Source organism: Lactuca virosa, chromosome 5, assembly GCF_052849685.1.
Source record: "Lactuca virosa cultivar CGN04683 chromosome 5, Lactuca_virosa_CGN04683_v6, whole genome shotgun sequence".
Lineage (NCBI taxonomy): Eukaryota > Viridiplantae > Streptophyta > Magnoliopsida > Asterales > Asteraceae > Lactuca > Lactuca virosa.
In genome coordinates this window covers 137,710,473-137,726,055 of record NC_136430.1, presented here as the reverse complement: position 1 = coordinate 137,726,055, position 15,583 = coordinate 137,710,473, and the positions used below count along the sequence as shown (strand labels likewise).

At 37.7% G+C, this 15,583-nt stretch overlaps 1 protein-coding gene across 1 annotated transcript; it reads right to left on the bottom strand.

Moving 5' to 3' along the window:
- Positions 1-10,133: 10,133 nt before the first annotated feature.
- LOC145111789 (uncharacterized) lies at positions 10,134-12,138 on the bottom strand. Its single transcript, XM_079048038.1, has 3 exons — positions 11,617-12,138; positions 11,275-11,460; positions 10,134-10,694 (listed from the first exon to the last, which is right to left on the bottom strand). The coding sequence occupies exons 1-3, from the start codon at positions 12,136-12,138 to the stop codon at positions 10,134-10,136; spliced, it is 1,269 nt and encodes a 422-aa protein (XP_078904164.1).
- Positions 12,139-15,583: the final 3,445 nt, after the last annotated feature.

Here is a 15,583-nt window from a genome sequence, read left to right as displayed (position 1 = left end):
TGAATCGTGTTATGTTGGAAAAGGTCTAGAATTGGATATAACTAACATGATTAAGCAATTATCGAGGACAATCTGAGGTTTACCAAAGATTGGTTGCTCATGGACAATTGGAAGTATGATGTAAATTTTTGGAAGGACCATATTGACATATTCTGAAAGGAGGCAACTATTGTTCAGAAGTGATAGTCAAAATGGGAATGTGGAAATATTTCCATAGGTGGAAGTTATTCATTAAATCTGTGTAAGATTAGAAAACTTAATGCAAGAAGGATGTTCAAAGGAATGTACTTTGAATATGAGACTTCGTTTCCATGGAATTGATCTCCATTGGAATACTTTGTAATGTTTGTTGCCAAGTCTTTGTGACTTCTGTGCATAGTCATTACAAGAGGATCAATGCATTTGATCTTTGAATCTAACAGATTTCAGTAAATGACAGGAATTTAGAATTCTTACATTTACGATAAGGATTTGGGATTGTGAAATGAGAATCATTGAAATTATGTTCAATTGATCTATTCCACAAAGTAAGGATCATAGACAAACATAGTGTGCATACTTGGTGTATGGCATAACTATTGTTTGGACAAACATATTGTGCATGCTTGGAGCATGGCATGACTATTGTTTTGATTCAAGTATTAAGTTGATTATTTGAAACATTATGCAATGAATAATGTGTAATCAATATGGTGATAAATAAAAGGTGTTCTATTTATATTCATAAGTTCTGAGACCATATTGGATTCGATTATTCTTGTGTTTCACTTTGCATGTTTTGACTTCCAGAATAACTAGGTCTTTCTTCTCGAATGACTAAGTTATTCAAACCATCCACAGTCGATAATACGTTGGAAGTAGGTATTAAGGCAAGACTGTCATGAATTGGGTTTGTAGATGTCTAAGGTGTTGGACATAGCAAGAGTTGCTACAACATTCATGAGTGCTCCTGGAATGAGATTCAAGTATTGGATTCAACCCACGCTCATTTGAATCACTTCATGGATTTTATCACGAGTGATCATGAGACGATAATATCATATAAGTCTTTAAACCTAGGGATATGAGTTGGTTATACATTGATTGTACAAAAACGCATTGGTAACTCGATGTTATAAAACGTTCCTTTGTGTATGATTCAACAAGTACTAGAACAAGCATATGAGTCGAAGTTTATCCATTCCTTTTACCCTTGGAGGGATAAAAGCGATATATGTGGGCCCCTCAATGATTTAGTGATGACAAACGTAAGTGCTCGGCCGGGCCTGGACTGATTTGATTTGTTTAATTAGTCGGTCGTCATAAATCGGAAAATCGGGAAACAACAGATGGACAGAGAGAATGATTATAATCCATGTCTCAGTCCAGATGATATCTAGAATGGAGGAATATATGATCCCTTATCTAATGGACGCGTCATTGATCTGTTCAGAGTTCGACAACAGCTTTTAAGAGCTACGATTGCTAGTCGGGTTTTGGAGTCATACTTGCAATAATATTTTTAGACTTATCCAAGTGGGAGACTGTTGGATTAGTGTCTAAGTCCATAACTATAATTGGTATGTACTTGACCCGATTTGGCATGGTCCATTTGGGTTGCATGGCATCGGAACGATTTGGATAGACTTTTGTGAGAAAAGGATATTTATGATTTATTAATATATTATAAGTTCTATATTAATATGAAATCATATTATTTAATTAGTATTGATCAAGAATTAATTTGGAATTAATTCTGTGATAAAAAAAGAGACTAATTAAATGTGACAACCCGGAATTTAGGGCTATTACTATAACCCCCAATCTATCCGTGAATCTCATGTTATATCGGAATTACTGAGTTTTAGTGTATCTTAAGAAGAACAAATAATTTCATTCTAACTATAATACGATACTAGATGATATTGCACTTTCAAATGTACAACGAATCAAACCGCACAAACTGTAACCTTAGGATACGTCTGAAAAACTGAAAATTCGTAAAAAGTCATTTAAAGCAAAGCAATTATTCTAGCCTCATAGTACGTGTTTACCTGTTTCCGAAAATATAAAGAACGTCCAAAACAGAGTTTGTATGCAAAAGATATCACAGTTTTAAGAAAACAAGCGGTAAAACATTGTTTTTCTCTAATCGCGTAAAACCGAATCGATCCGTTGAGGTACTTACGCTTTGCCGACGGGATTTCCGATAACGTTTTTGGACTCAGGTTATAGTCTACTATTTAATTTCACACTCGAAATAATTTTTACGAAAATTTTTACAAAAGTCGTGAAAACGGACACCGCGAGCCGTTTAGACGTAAAACTTCAAACGCAACTTCCCGGAGATCCGTAACTCCAAAAACTAATCCGTTTAATGTTCCGGAATCCTTGAATTAAACTCTATCTAACTGTATTCTTGAAAAAAATTCTCGACGTTCGGATCCCGATACACCAAAATAGCTTGGTTTTTGGACACTTAGGGATAGGTGACCTCACTATGGGGCCCACAAGTGATGTATGAAGACTAAAGCCAGCTCATTCCCCTTGCCCACCCCAAAACCCATGTGCATCTCCTCTCCACCACTCTCTTCCTTTGTGTACAAGTCTTTCTAAAATGGTACATGCTTGGTTGTAAGTATGGCTCTAAACCAAGTGTGTACATGTGTTTTACTATAAATAGAGTGGCATCCTCACTCCAAAATCACACCTCAACCTTCAGCTTCTCTTCTCTCACTCTTGATCTCTATCTCTCTAACAAACTCTCTAATCTTTCTTGGTGTACACCACCATAAACCGCCATTAATCCACCCGTTCCACCACCTTAAACCTCTCTCTTGATCAACCAACACCTCCCTCACATCCCCTTTCCCTTCCCCTCACTGCTTCTGCCAAGAAAAGAAGAAAAAAAAAGAACCAAGATAGCCACCCACTGCCACCACCCCACCACTCACTGTGACCACCAGAAAACTCCATCCCCGACCTGTAGTTGCTACTGTTTTCGATTCCCAAAGTTCCCTCCCTACTCCCTTCATCGGAACCAAAGAAAAAGGCGGCAGAAGGGCCACCAGAGTAGCCTCCTGCCAACCCGTCACCTCCACTGTTGCTGTTGTAAAACCGCCGGCCACCACCGCTAGTCATCACCTCCATCATCGTAAGTCATCGCCACTTTATTGCTTCATGTTTTTCTCTTTCATTCGTGATCAAAACTGGAGACCAAAAGCCTTATTGATTTTTTTTTCTTCTTCAACACCTGCGATCGTGATCAGAGGATGAAAATGAAATCCTCCAAAACTTGATTTAAACTAGAAAGGTTACCCCCACTACGCGGGGGCCAGAAGCTTTCAATGTTGTTTGCGAATCGATAAATATGACAGACGTAGAAAGTGCAAGGATGAAAAACCCGGACTTTGCCCCGGACCGTTTTTTTTCATGTATTTATGAAAAAATGTAAAAGTTTTGACTGCAAGGACCAGAAGTGTCAAAATGGCTAAAGAATTAAAGGGGTAGGAATTAGCAACTTTTTAGAAAAGGGATCAAAGTTGTCAAACAGTTAAAGTTTTGTGGCCAAACTTTAAAGATTAAAAGGTTCCTAAAAAGTGTAAAAATATTGATTGTAAGGACCAAAAGTGTCAAAATGGTTAAAGAATGAGGAGCAAAGTTGCCAAAAAACATCCAGTTTTTATGAAAAAATGTAAAAGTTTTGACTGCAAGGACCAGAAGTTTCAAAATGGCTAAAGAATTAAAGGGGTAGGAATTTGCAACTTTTTAGAAAAGGGATCAAAGTTGTCAAACCGTTAAAGTTTTGTGGCCAAACTTTAAATATTAAAAGGTTCCTAAAAAGTGAAAAAATATTAATTCCTACCCTATTTCCAAATTGCTTTACAAAAATAGTCCCATTTAAGTGTTTGAGAAACATGCACCATCCGATTCCTTTATTCACAGTAACATTTGAAACCTATATCAAACTTACATTCTAATTACATAGTTACAACCCTATTTTGATAAAAGTTTACAAATCAAGTCCTATTCTAAAAACTTGAGTTAATTATTTTCAACCCTCCCTTGTTAAATTCTTACGAATTAAGTCCCATCCAAACTTAATTTCAAGTTAGTTACTTCGATAATTACCTTACAAAATTGGTCTCAGTTATTGATTCATTTTATAATAAACCTTAGATTATCAAATTTGAGAAATTATTATACTTATCAAAAATACCAAATCATCGTCCAAATATTAATATGTATCGAAATTTTCTAGGAAATCGAATTAAACTCGGAGATTACGACCTCACGACAACACATCCCGGTTTTCAAACGACTCGTTAATCACTCGATAAGGTGAGTGTTACGGCCCCAATTTTACATATTTTCGGGGGGGGGGGGGGGGGGGGGGGGGAATACATGTAGTACTTGTATATCTAGTATATATCTATTTTCTAAATACTTTGTTTAAACAAACAACACCACCGTTTTTATGCAATATAAATCACACGAAAATAGTATTTATTACGCTACTACTTACGGTACGGGGAATCTGGTTTGAAGGGCCACATGGGTTGTTGGATTTCAGAACAGCTTAATTGCCAAAATGATCATACCCTCGCTGTTTCATGACTGGCCCTCGTCTGTGCATGGTAGTACGTGTACTAAGTAATATTTATCATACAAAATACACAAAAAATATCATTGTTTTGTGTAAATACTTTACCAGTTTTAGAAATAATTGTTTAAACGCTTACATGTTAAGTAAACAGAATCGTATTAAACCTCAATAGCTTCATATGTTATGTTGTTAAGATAATACAACTAATAAAAATAACATATACGTTCCGACAAAAATTGTGCTATGTCTGTATAGCCGGTTATCAACTTGGTAGTCTCATTATACCTCATACATACACACAAATATATAAGTTTATATATTTATACGAGTTATTGAGCTTGTATCTTAGGCTCGTTTATGTGATTGTACTCAAAGTTTTATCAACTGTTTAAACAAGTATCGTACTCTTCAATGTTTACGCTTATCAAATATACTCGTCAACTATCTGTTTATCCGTATCTGCGGTTGTTAAATACAACCTTGGCAGATAACTTTATCCGTATATCTGTATGTCTATTTATCCGTATATGTGGTTGTTAAATACAACCTTAACAGATAACCTTACCCGTCTGTTTGTTCATCCGTTAATCATACCAATCCATTATTATAAACTTGACTAGATACTTATAGTTTATATGTCTATCCGCACCATTCCTATAAACTTGACTAGAGGATTATTACCTAGAAACCATAGTTTATATGTCTATCCGTACAAATTCGTTACTATAAACTGGACTAGACTTTTATTACCTAGCAACCATGGTTTATATTTCTATCTTTATCAAGCATTTTTCCAAACACAATTTTTCTTAAAAAGGCAACATTTTTTATACTTTTTAAAAGTATTATACTGCATTTAAGCAGAAAATCTGTGACACTCACCAACCTTTGTGTTGACCCTCAAACTTACATGTATTCTCAGGGGGTCCTTAGACAGGCTTTCAGACGGAAGATTTGTCGTGGATTTTAGACGACTTAGCCATCTAGTTTTTGGTTATCTGCCTACTTGTTTAAGGCAACTACTATCTATTATCACTTGTAAGAACCTTGTATTCAAACCTTAATGATGGAATATAAATGTTGTTTTGTTTATCGTTGTACTTGTGCTATATATTCAGTTTATCTGTGATCCATGAACTTAGTCGCACTCCCGGCATGTTCTGCCTTGGCCGAGGGTGTGACATTAAATATATGGGGATTGATTGTGTAAATCATTCATTCTTGTATATGTGGGCTTATGATCCATAGTTCTTCATCTTGGGCTAAACCCATGGAGTAACCCATGGATACTCCATGGAGGTTTTAACCCATGGAGCATGAAGAATATGGAAAGACATGAGTTACATGGTGTAACCCTAATAGCCACAATATATAAAGACCCCATAGCTAAAGAAATCGGATCGAAGGATTCATATGAGAGGGCTAGCCGATTTTGAGCATAAGGACTTTTCTCTCAAGTTATTCCAAGTTGTTGTTGGTGTTGTGTGAACCATTTGAGGTGTCACACTTGGGGCACTAGGCTCTTAAGCTCCATGGAATCAAGCTACAATAAAGAGGTATGTTATTCTAACTAGTATCTAATTTGTTTATGTCAAATTGCATGCTAGTTATAGGTTTAATGCCTTGGAATCCATTTGCATGTATAATTAGTGAAAACATAGATCCAAGGTATTTAGGGTTGTATGTGCACCATAGGATGTTGTAGTATACTAAAACCCATAAGTATGTTCTTTATATAGGGAGCAAACTCTAATTTTAGGGTATAAGGGTCTGCACACGTACGCTGGGCGTACGTGCATGGCTTTTGCGTTTCCTTTTCCTGAGTACGCTGAGTGTACATAGCAATGTACGCCCCGCGTACGAGGTTCCTCAGCCCACTCTTAAGAGCCCAAAGTCAAAGTCCAACCAAACAACCCATAAATTTATTAAGGCAAATACTCATAATACCTGGAAAAATCCCGGATGTTACACCACTAGTGGCCCACTAATGGCCCAATTTGCTACATTGGGCCCAATTCCTTAATGGGCCTTACCCTAATCCTAAAGTATATACCTTGGCCCATATTATCTGACTTCTGATGGCCCATTAAAACCCAAATACCCAAGCATGGCCCAAATCCGAGGCCCAATAACACGAGGCCCAAACTGACAGAGTACGCGGGGCGTACTCTTATGTACGCTAAGCGTACTAGCCAAATGATGTGTACGCTGGGCGTACCTGCATGTACGCTCAGCGTACTCCCCCTGTTAAGTCACTTTCCCATTAAGTGCTTAATATGCTACTCCAGAAGCTACAAACACAGATCCAAGTCTTGTTCCATGTCTTAATCCATAAAGTCATTAACTTGGTGACTTTACATGGCCTAAACAAGCCCAAACTCCCAAAATGATATTCCACTTCCATAAAGAGGGCTAGATCTCCTGCATGAACCCATTAAGACATTCAAGATGGAGACTTTACTGCTTATGGGACCTTTTTAGCTCTGAGGGTGGCAACCCTAAGCTCAAACACGAGATTTCATCAAAAGATCCATTCTTTGGACTAAAAGACTCCATAACTCCTCCTAATAGAGATCTAAGAGAACAATCATCAAGCTCAGAACTTTATACCTTGAAAGGGTCTGGAAAGAGGCAAAAGTCCCAGATCTACAACTTCTCCTTTGATCTACCACCTTATTTTGCTCCTTCCTTGCTTGGAAAATGATTTTATAACACCAAAATGCTCACTAATGGCCACCAAAGCTTCAAGAACACTCAAGGGAGGGTTAAGGTTTCGTGGTGGCTGTTCAAGGGTGAAATGGAGGCTGACCCTTGAGGCTTATCATTCTTTTTATAGTGGCATGCCCTAAATTTTAGGGTTTCTGGACTCCGGACGTACGCTGGGCGTACATCCTGTACGTTGGGCGTACGCCAAAAACACCAGCGACCTTATGACCTTATACGCTGGGCGTACTCGCGCGCTTACTACCTTGCATGCATGGTCCCTCCTTGCCATTTATTTCCATTAGGGGTCATTTCTGCTAATAACTCCAAAGTGTCATAACTCCTTCGTTCCAAGTCCGTTTCCGACGAACTTTATATCCACGAAAAGGTGGCGAGAAGCCCTACGCTTCTAGCGACACCCCCGGCCCAAAACCTCTTGAATAAAAACTCAAAACCCATAAAAGACCAAAATGCCCCTAGCCTTGGCCTCTGAAATCCATAAACGGATACTTTCAGAACAGGGTGTTACAAAATCAGCGTCTAAAAGTCTCTCCCAGCCAATGTTAGCGAAAAGGGCGTTTACGCCGTCATAAATATGGAGCTGATGTAACACATCAAACTTGGGGGACCAAGCCTGAGCTACAACATATCGCTCAGTAAGCTGCTGATAACAATCCAAGGCGGCTTGGGATACTAAGTCAATACTCACATCACCTTCCTGAATAACAAAGGAGGGGGATAGGGTGCCAACATTTCGACGCTGACGAGTATGTAGGGGAGGCATATTTCGTGTCATCGAGTAGGGACAGGTCTGGCATAATTTTCCTCAAATAATTATATAAAGCAACTACTCCCAAGCGAATACGCAAGCTCGCACAGATATATGATAGAAACTAAAGAGTGTCAGTTTCAGAATGAATATACCTGACTGCGCGCTGAGCAGCAATATATTTTTTGCGTCTGATTTTTTTTGACTTTTCAAATTATGTTCGGATGAAACTCTTCTAATCTGTGTTTGGAACAAATGCTTCAAGTCTCAGGTCCTACGGAGCTCTAACGATGCGTAGATCTGAAAAAAATAACTTGCAAAAAGTTCAAATTTTAAAATAAGGAAAACAGAATTTCAACCGTGGAATCACGTTTCTAATACCCTAGGAGCGTAGTAGAAGTAAAAAGGAAGAGTTTGATACCTTACTTGATTGATTTGGACGAGAAATCAACAATTTATGCGGGTTTTTGTAGGGTTTTTGAGAGAAATGCGAAAACAGAGAGAGAGAGAGAGAGAGAGAGAGGGAGAGACTGTGCAATCTACGAGTGTGAGTGCAAGTGAGGGCTACGATCGTGATTTATAGCCAAAATTTTAAAACCTGCGATCGCATAAATTCAATTTTTCTAGAAAACGGGTTTAAAATCCTCGAAGGCCATATTCAAACGCAAAAACCAAAACATGTGATCACATCTTGGAACTTACGATCGCATAAACAAAGATTTCGATCGCATTTTTATTTTTTTCTCAAAAGTCTAGTTGGAATTCCTCAAACCTCACCTGCGAACACATATGCGATTGCATGTTTTGAAAGAAAAACATGATTTTTGACAAAAAAAATTTAACGTAGACCTCACTCTGTTTTCCTTGCTTGAAAAGCACTACTCAATTAAATAAGAAACACACCAAAAAAATAATAATAAGTTGCAAAAAGAAATAAAATTTCAGACACCCGGGCTGCCTCTCGGTAAGTTGCTCGTTTTTACTGGCGTTGGCTCGACGTTGTTACTTGGTTCCTTCATTTACGGTAAGTAGGGACCTCTACAAGCTCCACTTCTTCGTTCGTGACTTGAAAACCTTCATAAAAAGGTTTGAGCCGGTGACCATTAACCTTGAAAATTTTACCTGTTTGTTTACTTTTAATCTCTATGGCACCATAAACAAACACGTTAGTAACAACAAAAGGTCCCACCCAAAGAGACCTCAATTTACCGAAAATAATTTTACAACGAGAGTGATATAAGAGTACCTTTGGACTGGTAGTAAATACCTTTCGCGAGATCATCTTGTCGTGAAACACCTTCATTTTTTCTTTATAAATCGCTTCATTATCGTAAACATCATTCCAAATTTCTTCTAGATCTTGAATATCCAACCTTCTTTTCCTACCGGCTTCATCCATGCTCATATTAAGTTTCTTGATAGCCCAATATGCTCGGTGTTCTAACTCCACAGGAAGTCGACATGGTTTCCCAAAAAACGATTCGATAAGGCGACATTCCAACTGAAGTTTTATATGCTGCCTGTGAGCCCATAATGCATCATCCAACCGAATACTCCAATCTTTCTTAACATGGTTGATCGTTTTCTCAATGATACCCTTAATCTTCGGTTAGAAGCTTCAGCCTGCCCGTTGGTTTGTGGGTGATAAGCAGTCGACACCCGATGTCAAACACCATATTTCTTTAGAACAACCTCAAATGTGCGGTTGCAGAAATGTGTGCCCCGATCACTGATGATTGCCTTTGGTGTCCCAAACCTAGCAAAGATGTTGGTTTTAAGAAAATCGACTACAACCTGTGTGTCATTTATCTAAGTAGCTTTTTCCTCAACCCATTTTGATACATAATCCACTGCTAGCAAGATGTAAACAAAGCCAAAAGATGATGGAAATGGACCCATGAAGTCAATGCCCCAAACGTAAAAAATTTCACATACTAAGATCGGGGTGAGTGGCATATGATTCTGAGATGTTAAAGACCCATCCATCTGGCATCGGTCACCGGTTTTGCAAGACAGGAATGAATCGCGAAAAATATGAGGCCAATAAAGACCGTTGTCCAAAACTTTACGTGCGATTCATTGTGGACCATAATGCCCTCCACAAGCTTCAGAATGACAGAAATTCAAAATTGATTTAACTCCATCTTGGGGCACACATCTTCTAATAACTTTATCAGCACAATGTTTCCATAAATATGGCTCATCCCAGACATATCTTTTCACCTCCTTCTTTATTTTATCTTTCTGAGCTCGGGTGAGATCTGAAGGGAGTTCTCTGGAGACCAAGTAATTCAGTATATTAGCAAACCATGGCGGATTCTGAACAGCGAAAAGATGCTCATCAGGAGAGGTTTCGTGGATTGATGTCGGGTTTTCAGGTGGAATGAGTCGGCTCGGATGATCAGCTACCGGATTTTCTTTCCCACTTTTGTCTCTGATCTCTATATTGAATTCCTGTAGCAACAGAATCCATCTGATCAGCCTTGGCTTTGAATCTTTATTGGCGAGGAGATACCGAATGGATGCATGGTCAGAAAAATTATGAATTTCATCCCCATCAAATATTGTTTGAATTTCTCCAGCGCAAAAACAATTGACAACAGCTCTTTTTCTGTGGTTGAATAATTCGCTTGCGCTCTATCCAAAGTTTTTGAAGTGTAATAAATAAATGGGGGACCCTATCTTTCCACTGCCCTAAAAGAACTCCAACAACAGTATTACTTGCATCACACATTATCTCGAATGGCAGACTCCAGTCAGGTGGCTGAATTATCGGGGCTGAAGTGAGCAGATTTTTCAGCAAGTCAAAAGCATTCTTGCAATCTTCGTTGAAGTCAAAGTCTGCATCGTTTTGCAAAAAATGGCATATGTGAACCGATATATTCGAAAAGTCTTTTACGAACCTCCTGTAAAAACCTACATGGCCAATAAAAGAATGTAGTTCCCGAACACTCCTCGAGTTGGGTAAGCTTTTGATAACATCTATTTTTGCTTTTTCGACTTCTAAACCTCTTTTTGAAACATTCTGACCGAAAATTAGACCTTGATAAACCATAAAGTTACATATTTCAAAATTTAAGACCAAGTCTGTTTCAATATATCTTTGCAAAATTTTTGTGAGGTTTTTGAGACAAATATCAAAGGAGTCTCCATAGACTGTAAAATCGTCCATAAAGACTTCTATGATATTTTTGACATATTTAGAGAATATACTTACCAGAGACCTTTGGAAGGTGGCAGGTGCATTGCAGAATTCGAAGGACATACGTCTATACGTGAATGTCCCGAATAGGCCGGTGAAGGTTATTTCCTCATGATCTTCTGGAGCAACTGGAATTTGATGAAAGCCTAAGAATCCGTCCATGCAGCAGTAATGAGATTTTCCAGCAAGCCTCTCTAACATCTGTTCAATGAATGGGAGTGGAAAATGGTTTTTCTGGGTGGTTGCGTTTAGTTTTCTGTAGTCGATGCAAACGAGCCATCCACTCTAAACTCGAGTTGGGACGAACTCTCCCTCTTTGTTTTCTACCACTGTCACTCCAGCTTTTTTCGGTATGACCTGAACTGGACTAACCCATTTGCTATCAGATATTGGGTATATCATTCCAACATCCAATAGTTTCATCACTTCTTTTTTAACCACATCCATCATTGGTGGGTTTAGTCTTCGTTGGGCTTCTCGCGATGGATTAAAATCTTCCTCCATCAGAATTTTATGCATGTAAAGAAATGGGCTAAGTCCTTTGATGTCTGAAATGGTCCACCCAATCGCATTCTTATACTGCTTTAGAATTCCAATCAATTCAAATTCTTCTTTTTCTGACAACTTGTTGGATATGATGACTGGAAGTGTTTCTTTTTCTCCAAGGTATGCATATTTCAGATGTTCTGGAAGTGTCTTCAGCTCCAAGATGGGTGCTTGCACTACAGAAGGAAAACGTTTGGAGTTAGAAACTAGTAATTTAAGAGTTTGGTTATCATACCTCAACTTTCTCTGTTGGTCCATGTGAGCTGCCATTTCCTGCACTTGTTTTTCAACAACATATTTCTCTGATAAAACCTGGGTTCCATTAACAGACATATTTCTGTGGAGTACTAATGCTAGTGACTCACAGTTAGCAATCTCAAAATATTATGCAGTTAATGGTTCGATTAAATCGATGAAATTAAGGGCTGAAACATCAGCTGGATAACGCATGACATCATAAATATTGAAGTTGATAACTTCACCATTGAATTCCATGGAGAGGGTACAATCATAAACATCTAGTTTAGTTCTGGAAGTTTTTAAAAATGGTCTCCCTAAAAGAATAGAACTGGAATTCGGTGAGTGGTCATCTCCCATATCTAAGATGTAAAAATCAGTTGGGAATATCAGCTCATTCACTTGGACCAGAACATCTTCCAGCACACCTTTTGGGTGTCCTAGTGAATGATCAACCAACTAAATGATAACTCATGTTCTTTTTAGTGGCCCTACCCCGATTGTTTTAAAAAGTGAATATGGAAAAACATTGATTGAGGCACCTAAGTCCAGCATGGCGCGTGGCACTGAAAGGTTTCCCAACTTTAAGGAATAGTAAATACTCATGGGTCCTTTCACTTTGGGGGTAGCCTTTTTTGTAAAATAGCTGAAACATTTTTGCTAACCTTAACTGTTTCGTTACCCTTTAATTTTCTTTTTGAAGTACATAGTTTTTTTAGAAATTTTGCGTATTGGTGTAGTTGTTTTATAGCATCAAGAAGGGGAATATTTACCTCTACTTTTCTGAAGAAGTCCATAATCTCTATGTCCTCTTTTTCTTTTTTCATTTTTTTCAGTCCTGAGGGAAAAGGAGGAGGAGTAATTTTTACCTAAGCTTCAGCAGGTTTGTCCTTCTTCTGCACCTCTTCAGTCGCCTCAGATTCTTTCTCACCTACAATCTCTTCTTCCTCATCTTCTTGATGATCTGGTCCCTTGTAGTTTTTACCACTTCTGAGAGTCACAACACAAGCATTGTGCTTTTGGTTTTTCTCAGTCTGAGATGAGAATTTTCTTTGTGTTTGCACTTCCAATTTGCTCATAGTGTTTGCGAGTTGTGATACTTGTTGCTCCATATTTTTCATACTAGACTTGGTCTCATTCTGAAAAGCTTGGGTACTGGTAGCAAGACTTTAACAATCTCTTCCAGGGACATGTTGAAACTACTAGCTTGTTACTGAATAGGTGGTTGTTGAAAATTGGTTTGATGCTGATTTTGCTGAAAAGGTTGTTGAAAGACAGGTGGAGGCTGGTTCTGATTTCTTTGCTGAAAATTATGTTGGGGTATTGACTTGAAGTTGTTCTGGAAGCCTCCCCAATTCTGGTTGTTGCGCGACTGATCGAATTGTCTTTTTTGTGCTTGATAACCTCCCATGGCCTGTACAATTTCAGTATCTTCTTGTAATATTGGGCACATGTCTGTTGGGTGCTCAGTCTTCGTGCATATCCCACAAGTTCTGATCTTTGGTTCAACACATTTTTATTTTGTAAGTAAAAGAACAACTTTTTTTAATTCTGTAATCTGGGACTCAAGGTGGGCATTGTTGATTTCGTTCACTCCTCACGACTGATCTGGATACAATTCTTCTTCATTAGATGAGTGTTTTGATTCGATTTCCAGCGTCTCTATTAATTCTCAGATCTCAGTTGGCGTCATATCTGCAAGCGAACCACCACTCAAAGCGTTTATTAGTCACCTTTCCATTGGAGTCAGGCCTTCACAGAAACATTGATATAGCAGATAGTCACTGATCCCGTGTTATGGGCATCAGACCAACAACTTCTTGAAAGGATCCCAATAAGTATGAATGGCTTCTCTTTTTCCTTGCTTTATGGCAAGGATTTCTCTGTGGAGTTGGATCACTTTTTCTTCTGGAAAATATTTTTCCAGGAAAAGTTTGGCTAGCTTGTTCCATGTAGTTATTGATCCAGACGGAAGGTCATACATCCACTCTTTTGCTGCGTCTTGGACAAAAAATGGGAAGGCCCTTAACTTGATCTAGTCTTTAGTTATAGCATGTGGCTTCATCCCAGAACATACTACGTGAAACTCCTTGAGAAACTTGTGTGGATCTTCATTCTCAAGGCATCTAAAAGTCGGAAGCAGATGTCACACCCCCAAACCAGAACGGCAGAAACGTCTGGGGTGGATGGAGTGACTTCATGTACAGTAGCATAACAATTGAATAGTAATGAAACATAGCAACACAAACATTCATAAATTGAGATTTCAAGTATTACATTGATTACAAAACTCCGTTGTTCAAAAGTTGAATACAAATAACTGAAAAGTAAGAAAACATGAGACGACGACGCCGACCCTCAAGAAAGGTTGAGTACCTGTCTACTGGTTTCCTGAGAATACAAGTGATTTTGAAAAATGTCAACAATTAAGTTGGAGAGTTCATAAGCATTTTTTCATAAAAAGGGTTTGTAACTGTTTCGCGAAAGATGGTTTCGTATATTTCCAGAAAATCCAATATTTTCTTTAGTATAAAAAGAAATTGTAAGAAATTCATTTGTATCTTTTCCTTTGTAAAGTAATAATGTATATTTCCAGAAAATCCAATATTTTCTTTAGTATAAATTGAAATTGTAAGAAATTCCTTTGTATCTTTTCCTTGTAAAATGATAATGTATATTTCCAGAAAATCCAATATTTTCTTAAAGGTGAACTGTGGTCTTAAACCCTAAGTGAGTCATTATAACCATGCTTCCCGCAAACCAAATAGTTTTGCTAATCCCTATGTAAGTCATTATAACCATGCTTGATGTGACTGATATGCATGTCATGACGTTCTTCAGGCGTCGGTTTCGGTAAGATATTTGTCACCCTAGACTGGCCCCGTCTAGCTGTAGCGAACAACTCAGGTGTGGGGGTGTCGAATCCGTATAGATCTATACACAATTACCTCGCTCTCCCTCCAGGAGACTCTAGTTATAACTACAGGGCTTACGGTGTACGCTAGGTAGGTACGGTGAAGGAAAGTCTCACAAGAGCATTAACAGATTTACGTGAACTATGACTCCTTTTTACTTGCAAAATAAGATAACTATGTCTTTAAATAATTATATGAATCTTTGAAAAGTGTGGTTTGTGACTTCCAAACTATACCGATTATAGTTTATCTTGTTGGTTTGAAACTATTTATATAATTATATATATATATATATATATATATATATATATATATATATATATATATATATATATATATATATATACATATAAGTTAACATGTCTAAGTGTTTTAAGAGAATATATCATATAAACTTACATCTAACACAAGTATAAGAACTTTTAATATGATAAAGACAATTTCTAGTTTTTGACTTTTCTATCCATGTTTTTAGAAAAATTATGGAAAAATCATCATAAGTCGAAATTTGGATCCATAAACTCTGAGAGTTTAGAAAATGAGTCTACTTTGTTCATAATTTTTATTATAATTTTTACTGGTCTCAGACTAGTGTGAAAATATTCATCTTCACAGACTGGTCCGAA

Coding starts and splice junctions, on each gene's coding strand:
- LOC145111789 (XM_079048038.1), bottom strand. CDS start 12,138: ATGTCTGTTAATGGAACCCAGGTTTTATCAGAGAAATATGTTGTTGAA. Junction 11,461..11,616: donor AATGGGTTAGTCCAGTTCAG/GTCATACCGAAA, acceptor TTCATTGAACAG/ATGTTAGAGAGGCTTGCTGG. Junction 10,695..11,274: donor CCACCTTCCAAAGGTCTCTG/GTAAGTATATTC, acceptor AACTTTGGATAG/AGCGCAAGCGAATTATTCAA.